The 23,900-nt window shown below is 53.6% G+C and overlaps 4 protein-coding genes across 9 annotated transcripts in view; 2 read left to right on the top strand and 2 right to left on the bottom strand.

The window, feature by feature from the left end:
* Positions 1–91: 91 nt before the first annotated feature.
* PRDX2 (peroxiredoxin 2) lies at positions 92–2,674 on the bottom strand. Its single transcript, XM_004277464.4, has 5 exons — positions 2,570–2,674; positions 2,320–2,473; positions 1,584–1,706; positions 1,312–1,442; positions 92–414 (listed from the first exon to the last, which is right to left on the bottom strand). The coding sequence occupies exons 1-5, from the start codon at positions 2,670–2,672 to the stop codon at positions 329–331; spliced, it is 597 nt and encodes a 198-aa protein (XP_004277512.1). The 5' UTR covers positions 2,673–2,674; the 3' UTR covers positions 92–328.
* Positions 2,675–3,456: 782 nt separating this feature from the next.
* On the top strand, positions 3,457–6,157 carry THSD8 (thrombospondin type 1 domain containing 8). Its single transcript, XM_049707129.1, has 3 exons — positions 3,457–3,607; positions 4,943–5,148; positions 6,018–6,157. Exons 1-2 carry the CDS (start codon positions 3,457–3,459, stop codon positions 5,140–5,142), a joined length of 351 nt encoding a protein of 116 aa, XP_049563086.1. The 3' UTR covers positions 5,143–5,148; positions 6,018–6,157.
* Positions 6,158–6,308: 151 nt separating this feature from the next.
* RNASEH2A (ribonuclease H2 subunit A) lies at positions 6,309–10,224 on the top strand. 2 transcript variants are annotated; one of them, XM_012535773.3, is made up of 8 exons: positions 6,309–6,442; positions 6,660–6,731; positions 6,857–6,983; positions 7,077–7,164; positions 8,473–8,610; positions 8,716–8,803; positions 9,786–9,909; positions 10,018–10,224. In XM_012535773.3, the coding sequence occupies exons 1-8, from the start codon at positions 6,316–6,318 to the stop codon at positions 10,145–10,147; spliced, it is 894 nt and encodes a 297-aa protein (XP_012391227.1). In that variant the 5' UTR covers positions 6,309–6,315; the 3' UTR covers positions 10,148–10,224. The 2 variants fall into 2 exon arrangements, with proteins under 2 accessions (XP_012391227.1, XP_012391228.1); XM_012535774.3 differs by lacking the exon at positions 8,473–8,610.
* A 7,511-nt stretch (positions 10,225–17,735) lies between these two features.
* Positions 17,736–23,900, bottom strand: part of RTBDN (retbindin) — a 12,263-nt gene continuing 6,098 nt past the window's right edge. Inside the window, exons 3-9 of one of the 5 annotated variants that reach the window (XM_033401287.2) lie at positions 22,588–22,746; positions 20,860–20,922; positions 20,048–20,222; positions 19,445–19,511; positions 19,220–19,330; positions 18,586–18,682; positions 17,736–18,100 (exon numbers count right to left, since the gene is read on the bottom strand). In XM_033401287.2, coding sequence (XP_033257178.1) covers positions 17,873–18,100; positions 18,586–18,682; positions 19,220–19,330; positions 19,445–19,511; positions 20,048–20,216 — 672 coding nt within the window. In that variant the 5' untranslated portion in view covers positions 20,217–20,222; positions 20,860–20,922; positions 22,588–22,746 and the 3' untranslated portion in view covers positions 17,736–17,872. Of the gene's footprint in view, positions 18,101–18,585; positions 18,683–19,219; positions 19,331–19,444; positions 19,512–20,047; positions 20,296–20,859; positions 20,923–22,587; positions 23,427–23,900 lie in introns of those variants that run through there. The other 4 variants (XM_033401285.2, XM_049707655.1, XM_012535831.3 and 1 more) reach the window with 4 other exon arrangements.

The raw sequence follows: 23,900 nt of genomic DNA, 5'->3' as shown, positions 1-23,900 counted from the left end.
TCGGTAACTACAATGTCAGTTTCCCAGGCCACAGTCTGGAGAAGGGGGTGGGGAGTGGTACCACGCCAGGACAAATCACACCAACACAAACTTACATCTGTCCCTAATACTTTATTAGTCGCCTCTAGGCCTGTTCTCAGCTATGTGGGCTCCAAGGAGGGGGTCACCGTTCACCAGCTCTCAGCTGGTAGCTTGAGAAAGCCTTGGCCTAGCCCTCTGGGGTCATGGACTGTAGAGTCTGAAGGGGCCTTTCCTGGGTCAGTATGGGGCACCCAGGTGGGGACACAGATGGGGGCCAAGAGCCCAAGCTTGCCACCCCTCTGCCAGCCTAGTTGTGTTTGGAGAAATATTCCTTGCTGTCGTCCACGTTGGGCTTGATTGTGTCACTGCCTGGCATCCAGCCAGCGGGACAGACTGTGGAAAAACAGGGGTGCACATATGAGGCCAGAGTGCCATATTCAAGGTAGAGCGGTAGTGAGGGGACAAAAAGAGGCAAAGCAAGAGCATGAGTTGCAGAAGAAAAAGCCTGGAGCCAAGTGGTCCAGGCCTAAGACCATGCCACATGGTAAGAGGAGCCCTCCAAGCCCAGCTGCAGGATTTTCTGACTGACATTTTATTTTATTTATTTATTTATTTTTGGCCACACCATGTGGCACGTGGGATCTTAGTTCCCCGACCAGGGATTGAGCCCGTGTCCCCTGCAGTAGAAGCGCAGAGTCCTAACCAACGGACCACCAGGGAAGTACCTATTTTATTATGTAGTTTTTTGGCCGCACCGTGTGGCTTGTGGGATCTTAGTTTCCCTGACCAGGGGAAACTCGAGCCCTCAGCAGTAAAAGGCAAGAGTCCTAACCACTGGACCGCCAGGGAATTCCCTGGCTGACATTTTAATTTCTTTCTGGCTCCTTTAATCGCATCTTTCTCTCTTAGGCGGCTGGTGGACTTTGAGGGCCTGTGGTCAGGCTGGACTTAGCCTGCCCCAGTGGACTTTGAGGGCCTGTGGTCAGGCTGTGGCCTTCACATGAGAAGATACTCTGATCCAACTAACATTCAAGCCTGCCTTGGCACAGGCCTTCTCAAATACCTTCTACAGATTTCTATTACCTCCCCAGCTCCCCACCCTTATATTGGGGTATCTCTCCCACCAGACTAGAAACTTCCTGCAGACAAGGCCCTGAGTTAAATCTTCTTTGGGGCCCTCACAACCACCCCACACAAGCGACAGTGCGGGCAGTGAATGTATGTGTGCATGACAGAGGGGCTGCATATGTACCCATGTGTGAACACATGTGAATGTGGGTTTCGGCTCACCTTCCCCGTGCTCATCTGTGTACTGGAAGGCCTGGACCAGCCGCAGAGCCTCATCCACGGAGCGCCCCACAGGCAAATCATTGATGGTGATCTGGCGAAGGACACCCTTGCCATCGATGATAAAGAGGCCCCTGAGATAGCAGAGTTCACAGTGAGGAGCCAGAGTTCCCACTGTCAGGACCCAGGGAGGGAGCACCGTCTTCCTGCTAGCCACAGCCCAAGAGCGATCCCCTCACTCTGAGGATGGGGGCTTCCTGAGGGTCCCACAGTACCTGTAGGCGATGCCCTCATCTTCCTTCAGCACGCCATAATCACGGGACAAGCTTCTGGTTACATCAGCCAGCAGGGGGATGTTCAGGGGGCCCAAGCCTCCCTCCTTCCGGGGGGTGTTGATCCTGTGGGTGGGGGAGACAGGGCTGGGACCTCAGGATGCCTGGCACAGCAGGGTCCTCACCCTTTGGGCCTGCATGTGATAAGGGCTGGAGAGGGGGTGCTGGAGGTGAGAGATAAGGGGCTTTTGAGCAAACCCCAGGGAGCGCCACCCACCCCACCCTGAAGTGGCTCCTGGGGCTGCTTCTCACAGCTGGGAAGACTAAGCTGATACTCTAGCAAAGTGGCTTCACATGTGCTGGTGGTTTCCAGCACCTTGAGGCAGAGAACCTGCCTTAGAGTCCCCATCCTCCTCTCTCTAGCTCTGTGTCATTGGGCCCAGCCCTTTACTCTCTTGAACTGGAGTTTCCACCTTGCTGAAATAGTTCACGGGAGGGAGGCTGTGTTGCCCTAAGTGAAAAAAAGCATCTGCTAACTCTCTACGCCACGAAACTAGTTTCCAAAAGCTAATTACTGTCATCATCATTGAGGACTTGGGAATCACTATTTCCATTATTTTCTTGATGGGAAAGGGAGACGCAGAGGTTGAGCACCGGCCAGGAGAACACACAGCTCAGACCCTATAGAGGTGTAGGTTTAGCTGCACCCTTCCTCCTTACTGGTCCCCACTGGTCATACCAAGCCAGGTGGGTGAACTGAGAGTCCACAGAGACGCCCAGCACATCGCAGTCCAGCTTGTGGAACTCCTCGGCACGCTCACTGAAAGCGATGATCTCCGTGGGGCACACAAAGGTAAAGTCCAGCGGGTAGAAAAAGAGGACCAAGTATTTTCCTGGGGAAGGGGGTGGGAATAGACAAGGAGTTAGGGCTCAGTCCCTCTAATGCCTGTGCCCCGCCCCCACCAGGGCCCCCTCCAGGCCGCCCTCACCTTTGTAGTCTGAAAGCTTCACCTCCTTGAAGGCGCCATCCACCACGGCGGTGGCCTGGAATTCCGGGGCGGCCTTTCCGATGTGCGCGTAGCCGGAGGTCATGACTGAAAGCCGAGACCCCCGCCCGGTCAGTGCGCCCTGGACGACCCTTTGTCCTCGCTTCCCAAGGTCACGCTGCGTACCGGGCCCAGTTACTGAGTCAGAGCGGCGGAGGCAGCAGCACTGCCTCGCACCTTCTCCGGGACCAGGTTGGCACGGCCTTGAGACTTTGGGAGACCCGCCCCCCTGGACAGCTAGAGGGGCCGGGCAGCTGCCGGCCGGCCCCCAGTTAGCGTGTCGGCCTGAGCGCGGTCGCGCAAGCCCACCGCCCCAGGAGGAGATGCCGCGAGCTGGGGGCGGGGAGCCTGGGGATGCGGCCTGTACTCCAAGGCTCTGGCCTCGTTTTTCCCCGCAAGGATAAAGGCGGCCACTACGGCGGGCGGAAAACAAAGGCGGCCAGCGCTGAGGTCCGGATAGGGCCCAAGCTGCTCCAAGGGGACTCCCCGCAGCTCGATGCACTCCAGGTGTCCATACCTGCGTGGGAAAGGGCGGGACGCACAGACTCGCAGACGCACAGACTCGCTTTCGCAGGGCGAAGTGTGCCCTGGGCCTTGGAGCCTTTTATATTAGGCCCGAACCATGACGCCTAGCGCGGAGGGGTGGGCGGACGAGCGGAACGGTCGGGTCCACTGCAAGCGCAGGGGAGGGAAAGAGGAGCCGGCCGCGACCACTTGCCCGCGGGCGGCAGGGGGAGACGCGCAGCCGCCGGCCCCAACCACTGCGTCGGCCCGCGGGGGTGATCCGCGGGGCTCCTCTTTGGAGCGAGCTGGGGTCGGTTGAGTCCGGCATGGCCCGGAGCGGTTTGACACTACTATTGCTGCCTCTGATACTCCTGCTGCTGGCAACCCCTGCCCAGGTTTCCCCCGACTACCAATACTTCGGCGAGCAGGGAGAAGGGGACACCTGGGAGCAGCTGCGGCTGCAGCATCTGGAGAAAGGTAACTGCAGGCTGCGGCTGTGATAGTGCAGAAAGGTGCTTCATTGCCCCACTTCACCATCTGGCTGCAAATAGACCCTCCTTCAGGGACCTCAAATCTCTGCCCAGGGGCTTCCCTGGTGGCGCAGTGGTTGAGAGTCCGCCTGCCGATGCAGGGGACACGCGTTCGTGCCCCGGTCCGGGAAGATGCCACATGCCGCGGAGCGACTAGGCCCGTGAGCCATGGCCGCTGAGCCTGCGCGTCCGGAGCCTGTGCTCCGCAACGGGAGAGGTCACAACAGTGAGAGGCCCGCGTACCGCAAAAAAAAAAAAAAAAAAATCTCTGCCAGCTATGCACTGGCGGCGCCCCTCGGGCTGATTACTTTTCTCTGAGGCTCAGTTTTCTCATCTGTATATTGAGATAGAGACGGTCTATAAGCAGCCTACACCGGGAGAGGGGACGTGAGCAGGCAATAAATACTGACGCAGACATATCCATAAACTCATGGATAAGTGCTGGGAAAGGCGGAGATAGAAAAGGCAGGGTGCAGGTAAACTTCTGAAGTCAGAGAAGGCCCGGCTGAAGATAGGTAACCAATGCAGCCGGAATGAAAAGCAAAAGCCCAAAATGCGAAGATTTAGGGGGAAGAGTGCAACAGGGAGTTGGAACAGCAAGTGCCAAGGCCAAACGGCCTGACAGAGGACTGGAAAGAGGCCAGTGTTGTCTGGCAGAGGCTTGGTGAGGGCATGAGGTGTCAGGACTCTGTGAGCCACAGATTTGGGCTAAGACCTGTCAACTAGGGCTGTAGGGAAGAGTCAGTAAAAGAAGGGTTGTGAAGGGCGTCTAATAAACGTTGTAGCCGCTTTGAAAGTGATCATAATAATTGTTTTGTGTTATGTACTAGCACATCGCCAGGGGCTTTAAGTACCTTCGTTATGACAATTATGTCATTTAATTTACCACCTGGCAACCCTGCTGGTCAGGTGACACTGTGCCAGTTGGACAGGCTCAAGATCATGCCCCTGACGAGAGGAGTCATCTTCAGATGGTGGACACCAAGGGTGTGGTACCACATTCCCAACTGGACAGGCAGGCACAGGTGGGAACTGTCATTTTGCAGTCCCTCTGGGCCATTCACCAGTTGTGTGAGCTTGGAAGGGTGGCTTGTTCTCTCTAAGTTTCAGTTTCCCCACCTGGGACTAACGGTAAGATTAGAGATAATCTATGGCTGGGTACCTGGCACAGAAGCACAACTGAGCAAATACGAACTGTTGTGATTTGTTAGTGTCTTTCTCCTCCTCCCTCCCTGGGGGTGCGGGGGGAAATGTTCCCTCCTACCTGGCCCTCCATCCCTAGACTTGGAAGACTCTGCCCTTGGCCCGTGGGGAAAGTGGCGCTGTTTCTGCGACCTGGGCAAGCAGGAGCGCAGCCGCGAGGTTGTGGGCACAGCGCCGGGCCCGGTGTTCATGGACCGCGAGAATCTGGTTCAGGTGCGGCCCTGCCGGCAACGAGATTGTTCATCCTGCGAGCCGAACGACTGCGACTGGAGGCCCTGAGCCCGGGTGAGCCTCGGGCGCGGAGGAGGCGGGGCCGGGGCTGATGGGCAAATCCGGGGCCGCGGGTTCCCAGGGTGGGCGGGGAGAGAGGAAGGGCTGTGGGGGGCGGGTACGAGGCGGGCCTCGAAGAGGGAACAATGGGGCACTAAATCTGGGGCTTGAGTGCAGCGTGGGAAGGGAGGGCTGAGTCAGGAGATGAGAGCCCCGCTGATATCCGAGGAGAAAGGAAGAAAGGTGGTGGGGGCGGGGAGGGGAAAACGCAGATGGAGGAACTGGGACCCTGATGAGGAACAGAAACCCACAGTCTGAGGGCGTGAGCTCTGTTGAGAGCAGGGAATAGAAAGAGACATGTCGTTGGAGTGGTGGACAAATCTGGGAGGCGTGCTCCTCGCTAAGACGTGGGAGAAAGAGGGAGAAGGGTGGGAGACGGGGCGGGAGCATGAACCCTGAATTGGGGATGGAGGGGAAAGGAGCCTGCGTGGTGGGCGGAGACTCTGAGCCGGAGTCTGTAGAGGTCTGGGATCTCGGTTCGGGGGTAGGAGAGACTTAGCCCGGATGAGAGAGAGGGTAGAAAGCAGGCGAGAGGCGGGGGGGTGGCTCTCCCGGTGAGCTACGGAGAGAGAGAGCTGGGGGACTCTAAGTCCGAAGGTTTGAGCCCAGCGTGAGCCAGGATACCTAGTCCAGGGGGCTTAGAGTGTGTGGAGTAGCAGGGACCTCGAGTACAAAGAGCCTGAAACCAGATGGGGGACAGGAACTCAGTGATGCGGACACCATATTCTGGGAGTCTAGTGGTATCTGACCTTCTAGGCTCTGACCGGGTCGAATCCTTCAAGGCCCCCCTCAATTTCCCCTTTATTTCCCTCTCCTCCCTCCAGCCCCGGCGGGCGGAGCTCCAGTGACACCCGGGCGGAGCTTGGAAAGCGACCCCGCCTATCCAGTTCCCCAACCATAGAGCTCGGCTGTCAGACTCGGGAACTACAATTCCCAGGAAGCTGCACGGCAGCGACGTCGGCGTGTGCTGCGCAAACGACAACGGCGGCGGGAACGTTTGGGGCGTGTCTTGCGCGGCGATTGGTCGAGAGCTAGCACTGCCTCTGGGCCCGCGGAAAAAGCGCGCAGAGACCTTTCCTTGCAGACTTTGTTCCTGCCGCTGGTGGCGGCGGCTGCGGCGGCATGGATCTCAGCGAGCTGGAGAGAGACAATACGGGCCGCTGTCGCCTGAACTCGCCTGTACCTTCTGTGTGCCGCAAGGAGCCCTGCGTCCTGGGCGTCGATGAAGCGGGCCGGGGCCCGGTGCTGGGTGCGCCCCCAGGGCCGGGTGGGGGAGGGGCGTGATAAAGTGGATGCAAGTTGCACTGGAACAGGAGCTGGGATTGCACCGCACTCGGGGTGGTAGTGGTGGTGGTGATAGTGGTGATGGCGATGGCATTGGTGATGGCACCGAAAAAAAAAGCGGTGATGATGGAATAGAGATGGCGGCTTTCACGGGCTCACTGTTTGGACCCCCTCTTCCCCAGGCCCCATGGTCTACGCCATCTGCTATTGCCCCCTGTCCCGCCTGGCAGATCTGGAGGCCCTGAAAGTGGCAGGTGAGCCCTGGGGTAGATCTAGGGAGGCGGTTCCTGGGCATGTTCAGGGGCGGGTGCAAGCTGGAGGAGGAGAGCAGGAACTGGGGGAACCAGCCCCTCCCCTTCTCTCCCAATCCTCCACCCAGACTCAAAGACCTTGTCGGAGAGCGAGCGGCACAGGCTCTTTGCGAAAATGGAGGAGGACGGAGACTTTGTGGGCTGGGCACTGGACGTGCTGTCTCCAAACCTCATCTCTACCAGCATGCTTGGGCGGTGAGGGGTCCCGGGGGCGGGGGGGTAGCCATCATGGGCTGGAAGGGATGGGTGGCTGGAACGATGTTGACTGGGCTCTGTCCACCACCACAGGGTCAAATACAACCTGAACTCCCTGTCTCATGATACAGCTACTGGGCTGATGCAGTATGCGTTGGACCAAGGTGTGAAAGTGGCCCAGGTGAGCTAACTGTTGGTTGGATTGTCCCCATTTAATCACCTCAGGATAAAATAGGAGTATAGAAGTGCGATGGATGATTCAGGAATGTGTTTTACTGCTGTTGATGTCCTACTGTTTTTCCTACCTTAAATGTGTGCCCCACTGAGGACCATGGTGGGGCCCCCAGCCTCACCCCATCTAATCTATTTCCATATTCTAAAGGCTCAGTGTCTAGAACGAATCGCACATCTGTTCTCCCCGACCGCAGTCTGTATCCTAGCCCAGGGCACCCTCCCCTCCTGGATACCTGCCCCATCCTCCTCCAGCCCCCTCCCCTACAATGTGCTCCCCACACAGCAGACAGTCATTTACGTTTTTGAAATGTAAATCTCGATGTTTAATTTTCTGAACACAGTGGGAATTAAATCAGGAAAGTTTACAGGCAAGTGAAGAATGAGATTAAATCCCCAGAGAGAATTATAAGTTGGCATTGCATCGAGTTTGCAAGGCAAAGAACAGACCGTTTTGAGAGAATCACAAGGGTAAATATACTTGAGATAGAGAATGTAACAAGGGAGGCCTTGCTGAGAAGGTGGCTGAGGTCCAGGGCTGGAATGTGGAGCTGATGATGCAGTACTGAAGCAGACAGACAAGGAGCCTGCCCTCGGGTTCATGACCAGATCAGAGGAGATGGATGGGCAGCTGGTAAGCAAATAGTAAAGGTGATTTTTGAGAATAATAAATGCTCTGGAGATTACTTTTCTTGTTATTTTTCTGACCTCATTTCTGTTCTAGACATGTGGTCCCCATACTGCTGTCCAGCGTACTTGACATGGTCCCACCTCAGGGCCTTTGCACTAGAACACTCTTTCCCAGATCTCCCTATGGCTCATTTCCTTCAGGCCTTTATTTAGATGTCACCACCTCAGAGTGACCTTCCCTGATCACCCCCAAATTGTTTAAAATTATAATCTCTTCTGGATCTCCCTTATTCTTTATTATTTATCCTGTTTCTTGTCTGTGGCCCTCACCAGGGTGTCTACTCTGGCATGTTTACTGCTATGTCCCCGACACATAGAGCAGCCCATGGCATGCAGTAGGCAGGTGCTTAATAAATGTAGAATGGATATAGTGTGATCAGGAAAAGCCTCTTTAGAGGATGATATTTGAGCTGAGACCCCCGAGAGGAAGACGCAGCCTGGGCATGAGCTGAGAGACGAGTATTCCAGGCAGCGGGAACATCAAGTGCAAAGGCTGTGAAGTTGGATCATCTACACAGTTGTTTTTCTGGATGTTTGTTGAATGAATACATTTCTGTCACCACGGCAGGTGTTTGTGGACACTGTGGGGCCCCCAGAGACATACCAGGAGCGGCTGCAGCAGCGCTTTCCTGGTGTTGAGGTGACAGTCAAGGCCAAGGCAGATGCCCTCTATCCCGTGGTCAGTGCCGCCAGTATCTGTGCCAAGGTTAGGCCCCTGCTGGCCATGGCCAGCTCCCAGCATCCCCCTGGCAGGAGGCAAGCATGGCTGCTTCATGGGGAGGGAGATCCCAAGTGCCTATCTTGCCCACAGGTGGCCCGAGACCAGGCTGTGAAGAACTGGAAGTTTGTGGAAAAACTGCAGGACCTGGACACTGATTATGGCTCAGGCTACCCCAATGGTGAGTGACAATAAACTAAAAAGGCAGGCTTGGCATGCTTCTGAGGTTTTCTAAGTTGTTCTGACCACCCCACTCTGCAGCAGAAGAGGCTGAGGCCCAGACAGGGGGGCCACTTGCTTATGGCCAAAATGTGGCAAAGTTGGATTCCAGCTGGCAGACTCCCTCTTCCCTTCTCCCTCCCTCCCTCTCTGCTCTCTCCCTGGAGCCCCAGTGAAGGACTGAGACTCACGATGGGCATCTGTCCATTTGTTAAGGGGCAAAGGGCAGAGTGAGGGGTACTGGCTCCTGTCCAGTGCTGACTGGTGGCCCCAGCTTGAATCCATTGTTTTCTCTTCATTAGGAGACTCAGTCTCCCTGTTTGTAAAGTGGAAATGATCGTGCCCCTCCCCTCCACCTCTCCCAAAGACACACAAGGGCAGAGGCAAAGATTCAGTGGCTGGGTTCAAGGAACCCTTTGGCAATTGGGTGGGGTAACACAGCAAGTCTAGGATTGGAACTTAGGTGAGGCCAAAGGGAGGAAACCAGGTCCAGGCCAAAGACACTTTGGGCAGTGTTCATTGCTTACTGAACACCTGGTATGTGACCTGCAGGGCCAAGCCCTGAAGATTTAGCCATGAGCAAGACAAACAAGGACCTCCTTGTGCCCACTGAGTTCGTGGTTACATGGGAGAGATGGGCATTAACTCAGTGGTCCACAAATGCTGGTTCAATGCCTCATGTCCTTGGGGGAGGTAAGGGAGATGTCTCAAGGGCAGTCTCCTTAAACTGCACCATAAGCAACTGTTGACCAGGCAAAGAGTTGGGGGGAACTGCTTGTGCAAAGGTCCTGAGGCAGGAAGATGTCTCAGACAGTGGGCGGTGCTTCAGGTACTCCAGAGGAGGACTGAGATGAGGTGGTAGGGCCTCAGATGCCAAGCTGAGAAGCTGGGACATTACGGCAGGGCTCAGGGCTAGCACATTGTCCACCCTACCCTTCCCCCAGATCCCAAGACAAAAGCGTGGTTGAGGGAGCACGTGGACCCTGTGTTCGGCTTCCCCCAGTTTGTCCGGTTCAGTTGGCGCACAGCCCAGAGCATCCTGGAGAAGGAGGCAGAAGACGTTACATGGTAGGTGTCCTGGAGGTGCTATGAGGAAGGAGGGTGAGAAGCCAGGGCTCAGCGCTGCCTGAGAGGGCCGATCCCCCAGAAGTCAGTGTCGCCATCTCTCTCCCACAGGGAGGACTCGCAGACGGGGGATCAGGAGGGACTTAGGAGGATCAAGTCATACTTCAGTGAAGGCCCCCGCCCCCGCCTCCCCCATCGGTACTTCCAGGAGCGGGGCCTGGAGTCAGCCACCATTCTCTAGCAGCCAGCCTGTACTCCCTTCACCTGCTCCCACACCCACCCCACCCCCAGTTTGTGATTAAAATTTTTCAAGGAAAACTAAGTGTGGAGGTTCTGTTTTGGGGTGGCGGTAGGGTGGAGGTGTGCTCTGTCTGCATCTGGACCTAGTTGTTGACTTCTAGAACTGAAACAGGATGGACATTGATTGATTGATTTGATTTGATTTTTTTTTAATATTTATTTATTTATTTGGCTGCACTGGGATCTTAGTGGCGGCATGCGGGATCTAATTCCCTGACCAGGGATTGAACCCGGGTCCCCTGCATTGGGAGTGCGGAGTCTTAACCACTGGACCACCAGGGAAGCCCCTGATTTGATTTTTTAAATGCATGGTATATTTGAAGCAAAATTAAGAAGGAGTATGCTGAGAAGCTTCCCTCCCATCCTACCCGCAGCACCCTGGTGGGCTTACTGGGGTGTCTCAGTCCTTTGTGGGCTGCTGTAATGAAATACCACAGGCTGGGCAGCTTGTAAACAATGTATATTTATTTTTCACAGTTCTGGAGGCTGGAAGTCCAAGATCAGGTACCAGCACAGTCAGCTTTGGGGGAGGGCCCTCTTCCAGGTCACAGACTGCCATCTCACCGTGTCCTCACATGGTGGAAGGGGTGAGGAATCTCTGGGGTCCCTTTTATAAGGGCACTAATCCCACTCATGAGAGAGCTCCACCCGCATGACCTAATCACCTCCCAAAGGTCCCACCTCCTAACACCATCTTCTTTGGGGGGTTAGGATTTCAACATATGAATTTGGGGGGGACACAAATATTCAGACCATAGCAGGTGCCTTCTAGGTCCTCTGGAGATATCCTGGCATGTTACAAACATACATACAGATACATCTTTTTTTTGCAGTACGCGGGCCTCTCACTGTTGTGGCCTCTCCGGTTGCAGAGCACAGGCTCCGGACGCACAGGCTCAGCGGCCATGGCTCACGGGCCTAGCCACTCCGCGACATGTGGGATCTTCCCGGACCAGGGCATGAACCCGTGTCCTCTGCATCGGCAGGTGGACTCTCAACCACTGTGCCACCAGGGAAGCCCCAAGACACTTTTTTTAATCCATCTTCTGTTTTGCCAATTTTGGTGGGTTTTTTTTACCTCTTATCGTACCAAGATGGCTACAACAGCTCCAGACATCACATCCCAACCTCCAAAGGCCTCATCTTCAAGCAGCCACCCTGTCCCTTCCTAGCTGAAAGTAGAACATGTCTATGCCTGAAGTAATCTGTGGCAAGGGGAATGGAATATCTGGGGTAAAGAGTCAAAAATTGGTTCCTGGGGGTTGGGAGAGACTCCATATCCTCCCATCCTCCCCACTGTTGACCCTCCCCCCACAACCTTGACTTGAACAGTAAACAGTAGGATTTTATTTCACTTTTTTTGGTTTTTTATATTTTGGCCACAAGTCTTACAGGATCTCAGTTCCCTGAATCTGGGCCACAGCAGTGAAAGCACTGAATCCTAACCACTAGACCACCAGGGCACTCCTGAACAGTAAGATTGATTTTTTTAAATTAATTAATTGTTTTGGCCACGCCATGCGGCATGTGGGATCTTAGTTCCCCAACGAGGGATCGAAACCCGTGCCCCCTGCAGTGGAAGCACAGAGTCCTAACCACTGGACCACCAGGGAAGTCACCAGAATAGTGAGATTTTAATGGAAAGGAAGAGAGAATGGCTCTTCACTTTGTAATAAATGCTCTGATAACAGAAACCCAGGGCATGGTGGGAGTATTACGGAGTGTGTACAGCCAAGGCTGCCATAAGAAATATCATAGACTGGGGCACTTAACCAACAGAAATTCATTTTCTCACAGTTCTGGAGGCTGAGAGTCCAAGATAAACGTATCAGCAGAGTTGGTTTCTTCTGAGGCCTCTCTCCTTGGCTTGTAGATGGCCATCTTTTTCCCATGTCATCACATCCCTGTGTGTGTGTCTGTGTCCTAATCGCTACTTATAAGGACTCCACTCATTGGATTAGGACCCACTCATGGGACCTCATTTTACCTTAGTTGCCTCTTTAAAGATTTATCTTTAAATATAGTTACATTCTGAGGTACTAGGGGTTAGAGCTTCAACATATGAATTGGGGGGGGGCAGTGGGTGCAATTCAGTTCATGAGAGAGCACCTCTGCACTCTGCGTGTCCTGTGCTGGACATGGGGAAGCCCGTGCTGACCAGCCAGAAAGGGTCCCAAACCTCCCACTGAGGACAGAGGGACCCTGGAGTGTGTATGGGGAGGCCAGCTCCAGGGGGGCTCATAGAGACTGAGGACCTGACTGGCTGAGATCTGAAGGGTGAGAGAGGTGGAACAGATAACAGGAGGGTAAAGGGGTTCTAAGGTGTGGGAACAGCAAGTGCAGAGACCCTGAGATGAGAGTACCTGGCTACAAGAAGGCCCTAGAGCAGAGGTGATGAGGGCAGACCTTGGGGAGGAGCCATGTCCACCCCATTTTCCCACCTAAAGCCATCTTCTATTCACGCCTGTGCCTGTGGTTGTCACTATAGTTGCAAAACATTACAGAACCTGATTCCATTTGTAATTCTGCCGTTTTCTATGCCATATATGCAGAGTATCTCAGACTTGCCTCTTTCCCTCTCAGAATTATTAAAATTACAGTTCATCTTGAAATTATAGGCCCTCTGACTGCTGATGGAATTTGCCTTGGTAAGATAAGGAGAGGGACTTCCCTGGTGGTCCAGTGATTAAGAATCAGTCTTTCAGGGACTTCCCTGGTGGTGCAATGGTTAAGAATCCACCTGCCAATGCAGGGGACACGATTCGATCCCTGGTCCGGGGAGATCCCCCATGCCGCGGAGCAGCTAAGCCCGTGTGCCACAACTGCTGAGCCTGCGCTCTGGAGCCCGTGAGCCACAGCTACTGAAGCCCTCGTGCTTAGAGCCCGTGCTCCACAACACGAGAAGCCACCGCGGTGAGAAGCCTGCGCACCACAACAGAGTAGCCCGCATTTGCCGCAACTAGAGAGAGCCTGTGCGCAGCCATGAAGACCAAATGCAACCAAAAATAAATAAATAAATAAATTTATTTAAAAGAAAAAAGAATCAGTCTTGCAATGCAGGCGACACTGGTTCAACCCCTGGTTGGGGAACTAAGATCCAACATGCCGGGGGCAACTCAGTCCACATGCAGCAACTACTGAGCCCGTGCACTGCAACGAAAAGCCCGGGCACCGCAATGAAGAGCCCATGTGCTGCAACGAGAGATCCCGCGTGCCGCAACGAAAGATCCAGCGTGCTGCAACTAAGACCCAATGCAGCCAAAAATAAATAAATAAATATTTTTTAAAAAAAGATAAGGAGAAACTGCTCGCCTCTTTCTTCCCATCTGGTGACAAGCAGAAACGAGTGGGTACCCTAAAGCTGTAACTCGCAAATATTTCTACTAACAAAAGTCTAGGGATCCTTGGCTATTCAAAGTGGGGTTCCCAGACCAGCAGCATCAAGCTCACCAGGGAGTACAAAATGTGGAGTCCAGCTATTTGGAACTGAGACAACCTTCCAAAGACCGTGTTAGAGAACCAAGAGAATCACAAGATGGAATTGGGTGGAAAATAAAGAATGAATATGTGAGTCAAAAAAAAAAAATAGAAAGAGGGGCTTCCCTCGTGGCGCAGTGGTTAAGAATCTGCCTGCCAATGCAGGGGACACGGGTTCGTGCCCCGGTCCGGGAAGATCCCACATGCCGCAGAGAGGCTGGGCCTGTGAGCCACAACTACTGAGCCTGCGCGTCTGGAGCCTGTGCTCCGCAACGGGAGAAGCCACGACAGTGAGAGGCCCGCGCACCGCGATGAAGAGTGGCCCCCACTCGCTGCAGCTGGAGAAAGCCCTCACACAGAAACGAAGATCCAACACAGCCAAAAATAAATATAAAATAAATAGATTAATTTAAAAAAACCACAAAGCAGGTATAAGCCAGTCACAAATAAATACAGTTGTATTTAATAATGAAATATGGCTAGAAAAAAAAATAGAAAGAAATGTGAAGTTCAGAGTCCCACACCAAACCTGCCAAAGATCCCCAGGGTTTTATTTCAAATGAGGTTGAAAACAACCCCTGCTTCTTGAAAGTTTCAAATGATCACTCCCACTCTCCTCAGGACAGCCTTGTGGGTTATTCCTCTGACTCTCTCTCATTCATCCCCTTCTGCCCATCTTTCAGTTCTCGTCCCAAGGTCCTTACTGGTGCCCCTCACCTCCAGTCTCACCCTCCCCCAGACCTGCTTGTAAGCAAGAGTGTCAGTCTGATGAACCTTCCCCTGCTTAAACCTTCCATGGCTCTCATACCCCTTATCAACAGGTCCAAGTGCTTTGCAAGGCATTCACGTCCTTCTGTGATCTGACCCCAGCTCCCATGCTCTGTTCCAGGCGTTTTGAGCAGCTGGGAGTTCCCCAGAACCTGAAATCTTCAGGCCTGCTTGAAACGCCCTTCCCTGTGTTCTGGTCATCTACCTGGAGCTCCTTCAAAGGCTTACCTCACTCCTCTCCCTTGAATACCTGCTTATCCTCCTTGTCACAATAACAGTACATATAAAACATCATCAACAACAACAGTGATCGTGGATGATGTCTGCATTTATTGAGTGTTAATTAGTTACGTGCCAGTCACCTTCTAAGCATTGTATTTGACATCCTTCCCATTAGGAGGTGGAGTCTAGGGCACCTCCCTTTTGTCTTTAGTGACTTACATTAGTGAATAGAAAGCAGAGGTGACACCGTGTGACCTTTTTTTTTTGTTTTGGCCTCACCACCTGGCTTGCAGGATCTTAGTTTACTGAGCAGGGGTTGAACCTGGGCCCCAGCAGTGAAAAGTGCCGAGTCCTAACCACTGGACAGCCAGGGAATTCCAGCACAGTTTGACTTCTAAGGCTAGGTTGTCAAAGGTGAGACAACTTCCACCTGGCTCTCTTTCTTGGGACATGTACCTTTAGAACCCAAACGCCATGTTATGGGGAAGCCCAAGCCACTATGATTGGCCACGTGTAGTTAATTCTGGCTGACAGCCCTAGCTGAGGTTCAAGGCAAGAGCCAGTACCAACCACCAGATACGTGAGTGTGACTGCCCCAGCCACTCTCTGCAACTGCATGAGAGACCTTGAACAATAGCCATCCAGCTGAGCCCAGGGAAACTCCAGAACCATGAAAGATAATGATTGTTGTTTTACAGCACTAAGTTTGGAGTTGTTTGTTCCACAGTGATGCGTAACCATAACAACTTGCATAAACTCATTCGATTCTCCCAATAACCCTACGAGAGGAACAATTATTATCCCCATTTTACACATGAAGAAACTGAGGCTCATAAGTGCTGGGCAACATGCCCAAGGTTACAGAGTGAGTAAACGGTAGAACTGGGATGTGAACCCAGGTAGATACACTACAGAGTCAAGGTCATAACCACCAGTCTCTGTGGTCAATATATCATGACTCCCTGACCAGCACTCCTTCCCCTTCTCCTGGTTTCATCACCTGACTTTCTTTAGGGGGGGACACCCCTCCCCCATCATCAGTCCATGTGGTTCAGATGGAGCTCACCCCACCATGGACGTTTAGGTACAAGCATAACCCAAATCAGGCCAGTGAGAGTACAGCACGCCCCTTGACACAATTATTGGCTTGGTAATGGGCTTATGAGGAGGCTGGATCAATGAGAGCCAGCCCTGGGAACTTTGCTGGTTTTACAGAGAAATAGGCCCATTTTAATCAATAAAATCATGGAGTTGCTGGTCCATCTTTGCTACTGTGAGGAGATCTTGTCCCAGAGTACAGCCAAAAAATATATATATACAGATAGATTCGTAACATCATTTAAGAACCTAGAGACAGCCATTCCTGAAGCTTATCACTGTCTTGGCTAAAGGCACTTTGAACTGAGTTTGTCTCTGGCATCTGAAAGATGCCTGTCTACTACTCTCCCAGTGGGACACTTTGCTTCTTATGCTATTTCACCGTCACTGAGGTCAGGGAATGGGCCTGATCCATCTATCTTAGCACAGTGCCTGGACACACAAGGCATTCACCAATCTTGCTCTATTGAATAGAACTAAAAGGGATATTGCCCCTGTTTTCAGGTGAGGAAACTGGTTCTCCTAGAGCCTGTGGATAAGGAGGAGGATTAAGGGTAGTGCTTACATGGGACTTTCCTGGCGGTCCAGTGGTTACAGTGTGTTTACAACCCAAATCCTGAATCTGAGTAAGTCCTTTGCTTTAGGTCCAGGAATGACATTTGGGAGAAGCGGAGGAAGGAAAGAAGAAGACACCCTTGGGACTTACCTGGTGGCACAGTGGTTAAGAATCCGCCTGCCCATGCAGGGGACACGGGTTCGATCCCTGGTCTGGGAAGATTCCCACATGCTGTGGAGCAACTAAGCCCGTGCGCCACAACTACTGAGTCTGCGCTCTAGAGCCCGTGAGCCACAACTACTGAAGCCCGCCCGCCTAGAGCCGGTGCTCCACAAGAGAAGCCACTGCAATTAGAAGCCTTCGCACCCCAACGAAGAGTAACCCCGCTCACTGCAACTAGAGAGAAAGCCTGTGCACAGCAACGAAGACCCAACGCAGCCAAAAATAAATAAGTTTTAAAAAATGGGGAAGGGTCCAGAAGAGGGACTGACAAGGACAGGAGGTGTGCTCTCCCACTCTGTGCCACCAGTCCCACCAAGAAGCTTCCTGACTTGTACAGACCTCCAGAAACCCTTTATGGCCTTCGCCTCTGATTAAACAGGCCCAGCGGTGTCTTTGTTTTTGTTTTTGTTTTTTTAAATTAATTTTTGGCTGTGTTGGGTCTTCGTTGCTGCGTGTGAGCTTTCTCTCTAGTTGTGGAGAGCAGGGGCTACTCTTCGTTGTGGTGCGCGGGCTTCTCATTGCTGTGGCTTCTCTTATTGTGGAGCATGGGCTCTAGGCGCGCAGGCTCAGTAGTTGTGGTGCACGGGCTTAGTTGCTCCACTGCATGTGGGATCTTCCTGGACCAGGGATAGAACCTGGGTCCCCTGCATTGACAGGTGGATTCTTTTTTTTTTTTTTTTGGTACGCGGGCCTCTCACTGTTGTGGCCTCTCCCGTTGTGGAGCACAGGCTCCGGACGCGCAGGCTCAGCGGCCATGGCTCACGGGCCCAGCCGCTCCGCGGCATGTGGGATCTTCCCGGACCGGGGCACGAACCCGTGTCCCCTGCATCGGCAGGAGGACTCTTAACCACTGCGCCACCAGGGAAGCCCGACAGGTGGATTCTTAACCACTGGCCACCAGGAAGTCCTCCTCCCCATTTCTGACACCTGGATATTCCAAGTTGTGACAGATGCTCCAGGGTGTGGACAAGCCCTCATTTACATGCTCCTGTGAATCAGTGGCTAACTTTAGGACCTGAAGATTTGAGAGACAACTATCACTTTCTGGCAACTCTCCTTTCCACTTACTTCCCCCAAGAAGCAGCCACATCACGTGCTCTAACTGGCGACTTTATTCAGGAGTGTGAGGAAAACAGTGAACTACAATTGGGTTATTTCTCAAATAATCGGAAGAGGCGCGAGTCTCTGGGGCCCCAGAAAGGAAGGATGGGACTCTGGAAACTAGAATGCAGAGAGGGACAGGGGTGGGACTCTGGGTGTCTTGAGCGGCGGGGCCGGAGGTGGGGAGAGGGGGTGCATCTTCCATTCAAGGCCAGGCGCCCCCTAGGGGCCGCTGCCACTTCCACTGCCACTTCCGCTGCTTGCAGCGTCCAGGATCCAGGTGCGAGGGCGTCGGGAGCGCCGGAAAGTGGTTTCCCGGGCCCTCCGTGCGTGTCTGGGACGCGGCAGCACGGAGATGGAAATGTTGAGGCAGTGACCAGAGCCAGGATCCGCCACTGGTACCGCGTAGCCCAGAAACGAGCGGCAAAGTTCCGCTCCGTCAGCAAAAGTCTGGCGGGAAGGGGTGAAGTTTGGGTCCGAGTTGGTGGAGTCCAGCTACCCTGGGGGCAGCGGCGCGATCTTAGGGCAGGAAATTCTCACCTCTAGGTCATCCCGGGAGTCTGGGGGCAGGGCCATAGTGGGGGTGGGGCCTTGGGGAGTGCGAGGTTTTACTGGGTCCCAGGGGGCTCGGGTGGCAGAGAACCAGATGAAGGCTGGGGCCTTGGAGAAGGAGACTCGGGTTTCTGGGCCTTCCAGGGGGACTGTGGACGGGCCTAGAGCAGAGACCGTCCTTTGCGGAGGGCAAATCCAGACTCAGTGGGCCTTAGGGAGGCTACAGGCATATCCTACTATGGAGATTGGGCTGTGGAAGCGGGAAGGATGGGAGTGGGGGCCTTGGGAGTGCCAGTCCAGACTCTGGGACCTAGACGGGCTAACCCAGGACATAGTGAGGGGAAGTATCAGTCTCTTCCTGGCTTCCTCTGTCCCATGCTCACCTGCCCATAGGTGGTGCAGCCAGGCTCGCAGCCCCTCTTTTCTAGGAGTGGGAGCCAAGTCGGGCTGCAGATGATATCACTTTCGCAGGTGGCAAACCTGGGGATGGTGTGTGGAGAAAAGAAGGTGGGTGAAGACTCCGCAGCCACGTCCTAGTGGGATTGCTGCTCTCCAAGGCTTTGCCCCGGGTATGTCCCTTCCCCAGATCCAGGCACCGCCTCTTAGAACCACGCTCCTACAAAAGCCATCCCCCAGATTTCAGCCTGCCCCATATTCTCTAAACTTACCGGGGCTCTGTCACTTCAGGCCTCACACCTGCCGACCTCAGACCATCTATTCCAGGCCAGCCCCACCCTTTTAGCTTCTCTTTTCAATCAAGAGGCCCTCCCCTTAAAAAAAAAAAAAAATCCAGCTCCATGGAAGGCCAGTCCTCCGTAGTGCCAGTCTTAGCAGCGGGTCCTCCACAGGCCCCGTCCCTTTCTACCTAGCCTCTAAACACCAGGCCTCGTCCTGTACACCTTGGCGGCTTTGGACGCAGGCCACGCCCCTTCAGGCACCCGGAGGATCAAGCGGCAGATCCCCCGTTCGGCCCCGCCCAAGCCATAGACCACACCCCTCACGCCCCGCCTCTCCTACCAGGCATCGCAGAGCTCCGAGCAGAGAGGCTGTGTCTGGCGTACCCCCAATAGCAGCAGGTGGAAACGACTGCGGAGGGCAACCTGGAGGTTTCCCAGGAAGGATTCACACCTGGACATCGGGAGAGACAGGCCCAGATAGGTCAAGGTGCGCAAGGGCTCTGTCCCCTGGTCGGGACAGCTGGAGCAAAGAACACAAGGAAACACTGGAGGTTGCTGTACTTACCCGGGGCTCAGCTCCCCACAGCTCCCTGAGACGATCCCAGGGTCCGATGCCTCTGGTGTGTTCATCTCTGAGGGACAAGAGTGTCATGGAGAAGGGGACTCCAGTGAGTTGCCATCTTGGATCCTCAGGTAGGGTTGGGGAACCAAGGCTTGGGGTTCCTCTGAACGGGGAGACCCCAATTATATATGTTCTCTCAAACATAAAAGTTAAAGACACTTCGCTTGCGATGCAAATGGAGCTTCAAGAAATAATCACTAATCATAATCAGCTTATCATTTATGACAACCCTCGTGGTGATATAAATTCTCATATACTTACATATACTCTTTTACAACATCCTTATGAGGTAGGTCTATTATTTCTCCTCCTTTCTTAATGGCCCACCTGAGGCTCAGAGAGGTTAAGTGATTTGCCCAGGGTCACACAGCTATGAAGTGGCAGAGTTGGGATTTGAACCTAGGCAGTTTGTGCTGTTTAACCACCACTAGACCCAGGTGCCTCCTCCGGTCACCCTAAACCCCTCTCCAAAGGAAATTCTGGCATTGTTATGGTTGAGCTGGGGTTCCTGGTTGTTAGAGTTTAGGCAAAGTCTGGAATGCTTACCTGCCAGGTGCAGCTGGCTTGGGCCCAAATTGGTCACCAGCCTATGGTGTCTCTGGGATCTAGGTGGGAGTGGGTGGCTCCCTCCACAAGCCCCCAGCAGGATCCATGCCAGGGTCAGTTGCAGGGCCCAGGCCAGGCCCCTGGGTCGAGTGCAACCCCTGCAGGCCATGTCCACCTGAGATAAGAGTCAGCTGGGATACGGGGTGAGGTTCAGCTGTCCCTTTCTGGTAGCTCAGGGTGGCACTGTCCTGATACGCAGCCAGGAGACAGTGCCAGGCAGAGCAGAGAAAGGGCAGCTGGTGAGGAAGCAATAGCCAAGGACCCTCAAATCCCCGGGGGCCACCAAGGTCTGTCTCTGACCAAGGAGCACCCCCCCCGTCAGACTCATGTCCCCTCCATCCCTTCAGGTGCAAGTGTCCCCACCCCTGTTTGACGTTGGTTCCCTTCCCCCCCCACCCCGACCCAAAGTGGGATCTCCCACCCTATGGGCCCTCAGGCAACCTCCTCCGTCCTCTAAAGGGACCTCCCCAGATCTTCCAATCCCCCCTCTTGTCCAGTAATTCTTCCTTCTCTTCTGCCCAGTCTCCTCCCTCCCTCTTGATCCCTGCTGGCCCCTTTCATGGTCACCTTCTCTAGGCCCACAATCAGCTTAGGGGCTGACACCCAGGGCTGGACCTCTGGACCCAAGCTTGGCTGTGGCAGGACTCGGATTCTGCCAGTGGGATCCAAAGGCCCCAGGGCAGGGGGAACTAGGGATCTGTGAAGACACGGCAATTCCCTCCCCCTCTCTGCCCCCTCCGGCCACCCCTCACCTGTTAGCCGGACTGGAGTCTAGGGCACTGCTGAGACACCTCAGGGTCAAATCCAGGAAACAGCTGAAAGGGGCGTGGTTTGATGCAGGGGAGGGATTTCCCACCGCCCCGCCCTCTGCTCCAGCTGACCAAAGACCAGAGGATCTGAGGCTGGTGTGTATATATCCTTGTGTTTGTCTTTATGTTGAGCTTGTGACTTAAACTCTGTATATGTGTGAGGAGATGGATGAGGGTGTGTGTGGGGGGGATGAGGGTGTGTTTTGTGTTTGTGTATGTATTGAGTGGGTATGTGTGTTTGTTGTGTGACGATATGTTTATGTGCGTCTCTTTAGTGTGTGGTGTGTGTGTGTGCTCAAAATCTGGGTAAGGAGGTCTGTAAGTGTTCCAAGAGCCAAGTGTGTCCAGTTGAGTAAGAGTCAGATAATAAGTGAAGGGGAGGGGGATGAAGGATGAGGATAGATGTTATGCAAATTATTGTGAATAGGTCATTGGACAAAGGTTATTGACCATGAATGTTGACAATGAGTGAACAAGAAGGTGTTGTCATGTGTGGAGAGGGTGTAGGACTCCATCTGACATGTGTGTGTGTGTGTATGTGTGTGCGCCCCTTTGCAGTTTCTGTGAATTTGTGTCCCTGCAAACATTCCCTCAATTCATTCAACAAACATTTATTGAGCACCTAGTGTGTGCCAGATTCTGGGGATGCAGTGTAGTGACTAAGACATGAAAATCTCAACCCTCATAGAGCTGATAGTTTAGTGGGGGAGTCCAGTAAGAAAAAACAGCCCTCTAAAATAAAATAAAATAGAAAAGAAAAGAAAAACAGCCCTCCAGTGGGTATGTGAGTGTGTGTATATGTTCCATGGTTTGCATTGGGAGGATAATGAGTCTGTATTTTGGACAAGAGTTTGTGTGCAGCTGAGCTTCCTTTGGTTTGGGGACGATGAGTGTGTGCTTGTGTTGTTGAGTGTTTGTATGTGTTGTTTGTGTATGCCTGCATTGCCGAGTGTGTGTATGTCTGTGTTTTCTAAGTATGTGTTTGCACGTGTGTTTCCAGAATGTGAGTTTATGTGAATATGTGTTTCTGTGTTTGCTGAGTGTGTGTTTGTATTCTGTGTTTATGTGTTTGCATAGGACTCTCTGTGTCTATGTGCTAACTGCATGTTTGCAAATGATTACATGTGTTTGTGAGTTTGTGTTTGCTGAGTATGTGTATGTATGTGTATTTGCAGAATATGTGTTTTTGTGGAGTATGTGGTTGCAGGGTGTGTGAATGGGTATATGTGAGTCTGTTTGTTGAGCATGTGTTGGTACTTTCGTGTTTGTGTGTGTATTTGCACAGTGTGTGTGCGTGCCTGTGCTTGTAGAGTTTGCATATGTGTTTTTGTGAGCAATGAGTACTACCACAAATCTCTCTCCCTCTTTTCTTGGACTAGTGCAGAGTTTTTGTCTGTCTCTTTTACTGATGTACTCCCAGAATCCAAAACACTGCTTTGCACACAGTAGGTGCTCAATACCTGTTGAGTAAATTAATCAGGAGGCACTGTCTCCTGGCCCCTCTAAGGACACCCACTGATGTCCTGGAAGCTTCAGCAACCAGTACTCAGTGGACCTAGCCTTCCTCCGGTTCATCCTGGGGTAGTCCAGGGTGCTCGTGGGTCTTATCTGTCCAGCCTCTAGGCTGTGCCTCCCGACAACCCTTCCCCTTCCCTAACCTCCGCCCCCAACCTGAGCTCATATTTCAGCACTACGGACTGGAGCTCTAGAAATCAGCACCACGGAGAGCTCCCGCGGCAGCCGGCGGGAGAAGGCGCGGCAAGAGCGGTTTCCCGGCCTTGGACAGAGAAGTGCGAGGAACAGACTCAGCGAGATGGCAACACGAACATGCTGACAGAGACAGAGAGAAACAGACCGAGACAACTCAGGCAAAGGCGCAGAGATGAGCAGACAAGCGCCTGGGGAACACCGGGACCTAGACCTCGCTGTAGCCCCCTTTGACAGGCAGGGGTCGCTCCCGCCCAGTGACCGCGCCCTCCAGGGTCTTCGGGACAGTTATGGACTGAGACCCTTGGGAAGCCCCCACCCCACCATGCCCTCCAATGCCAAGACTGGCGTGGGGAGGTCTCCGACGCTTTTCACTACAACTAGGGGAAGCATGGTTGGCTTGGCCTCAGCTGCAGGAACACTGCGGGGGAGTGGTGAAAATCGCTTCGGCTGCCCTCCTCCCCAACCACCAGCTAATCGTTCCTATAAATACGGCCCAGCCTGGCCTGGCTTCTTAATCCTGACGATGAGGGAGGGGATCGCTAGGGAAGCGGGTTGGTATAAGCATGTAAATGATTTTCGGAGGGGGCTTCTCCCGTAAGGACGGGTCTCCTCAGTGCAAATACACACTCTGTAAGAGTGTATCTCCTTGGGATGTGAGGTCTTGTGGGTGGGGACAATTTCCCATAGAGAATATGGCTTTCGTGGGGTCTTTCACTGAGGGTAACCTCACCAAGCTCCCCAAGTGAAATATCACCCGCGGGGATCTTTCTCTACGAAAATGTCTCCTCTTTGGAGGGTGGGCTTTTTTTTTTTGGAGGGTGGGCTTTTGAGAGGAAGCGTCACCCCTCAGAGACCATCTGTTTTAGAAACAATTTTCAGGGTGAGAGGAGTTCCTGATTGGAGAGGGCCTCCCTATGGAGACTACCTCCCCGTGGGAATGTGTCTCTCTGAGGGGGTCACCGCGGGGAGGAGGTTGTCTGCATAAGGAATATATCTTAGTGAGACTGTCTCCTTTGGGGTGTTTCTTGGGTTGGGAGTCTACCCATGGGCATGTCTCTCCCCTGGCGTGTCTCTACAGGGGTCTCTCGGTAGCTTGACTTCCCTGGGGACATCTGGAGGCTCCTTCCCCCTCTTGTCCGCCGCCCCCGCCCCCCCCCCGGCCCCCCCCCCCCCCCCCCCGCCCCCAGCGCGGGCAGCCTTGGCCGAGGCCGGGCTCAGGCGCCCAGACGCAGTGACGACGCCGGGTCCGCCCCACTTTGCTCCGCCCCCGCCAC

The sequence above is a fragment of the Orcinus orca genome, chromosome 3 (genome assembly GCF_937001465.1).
Source record: "Orcinus orca chromosome 3, mOrcOrc1.1, whole genome shotgun sequence".
Classification (NCBI taxonomy): domain Eukaryota; kingdom Metazoa; phylum Chordata; class Mammalia; order Artiodactyla; family Delphinidae; genus Orcinus; species Orcinus orca.
Note: the sequence above shows the minus strand (reverse complement) of the source record. Positions and strands in the feature narration are given on the sequence as shown.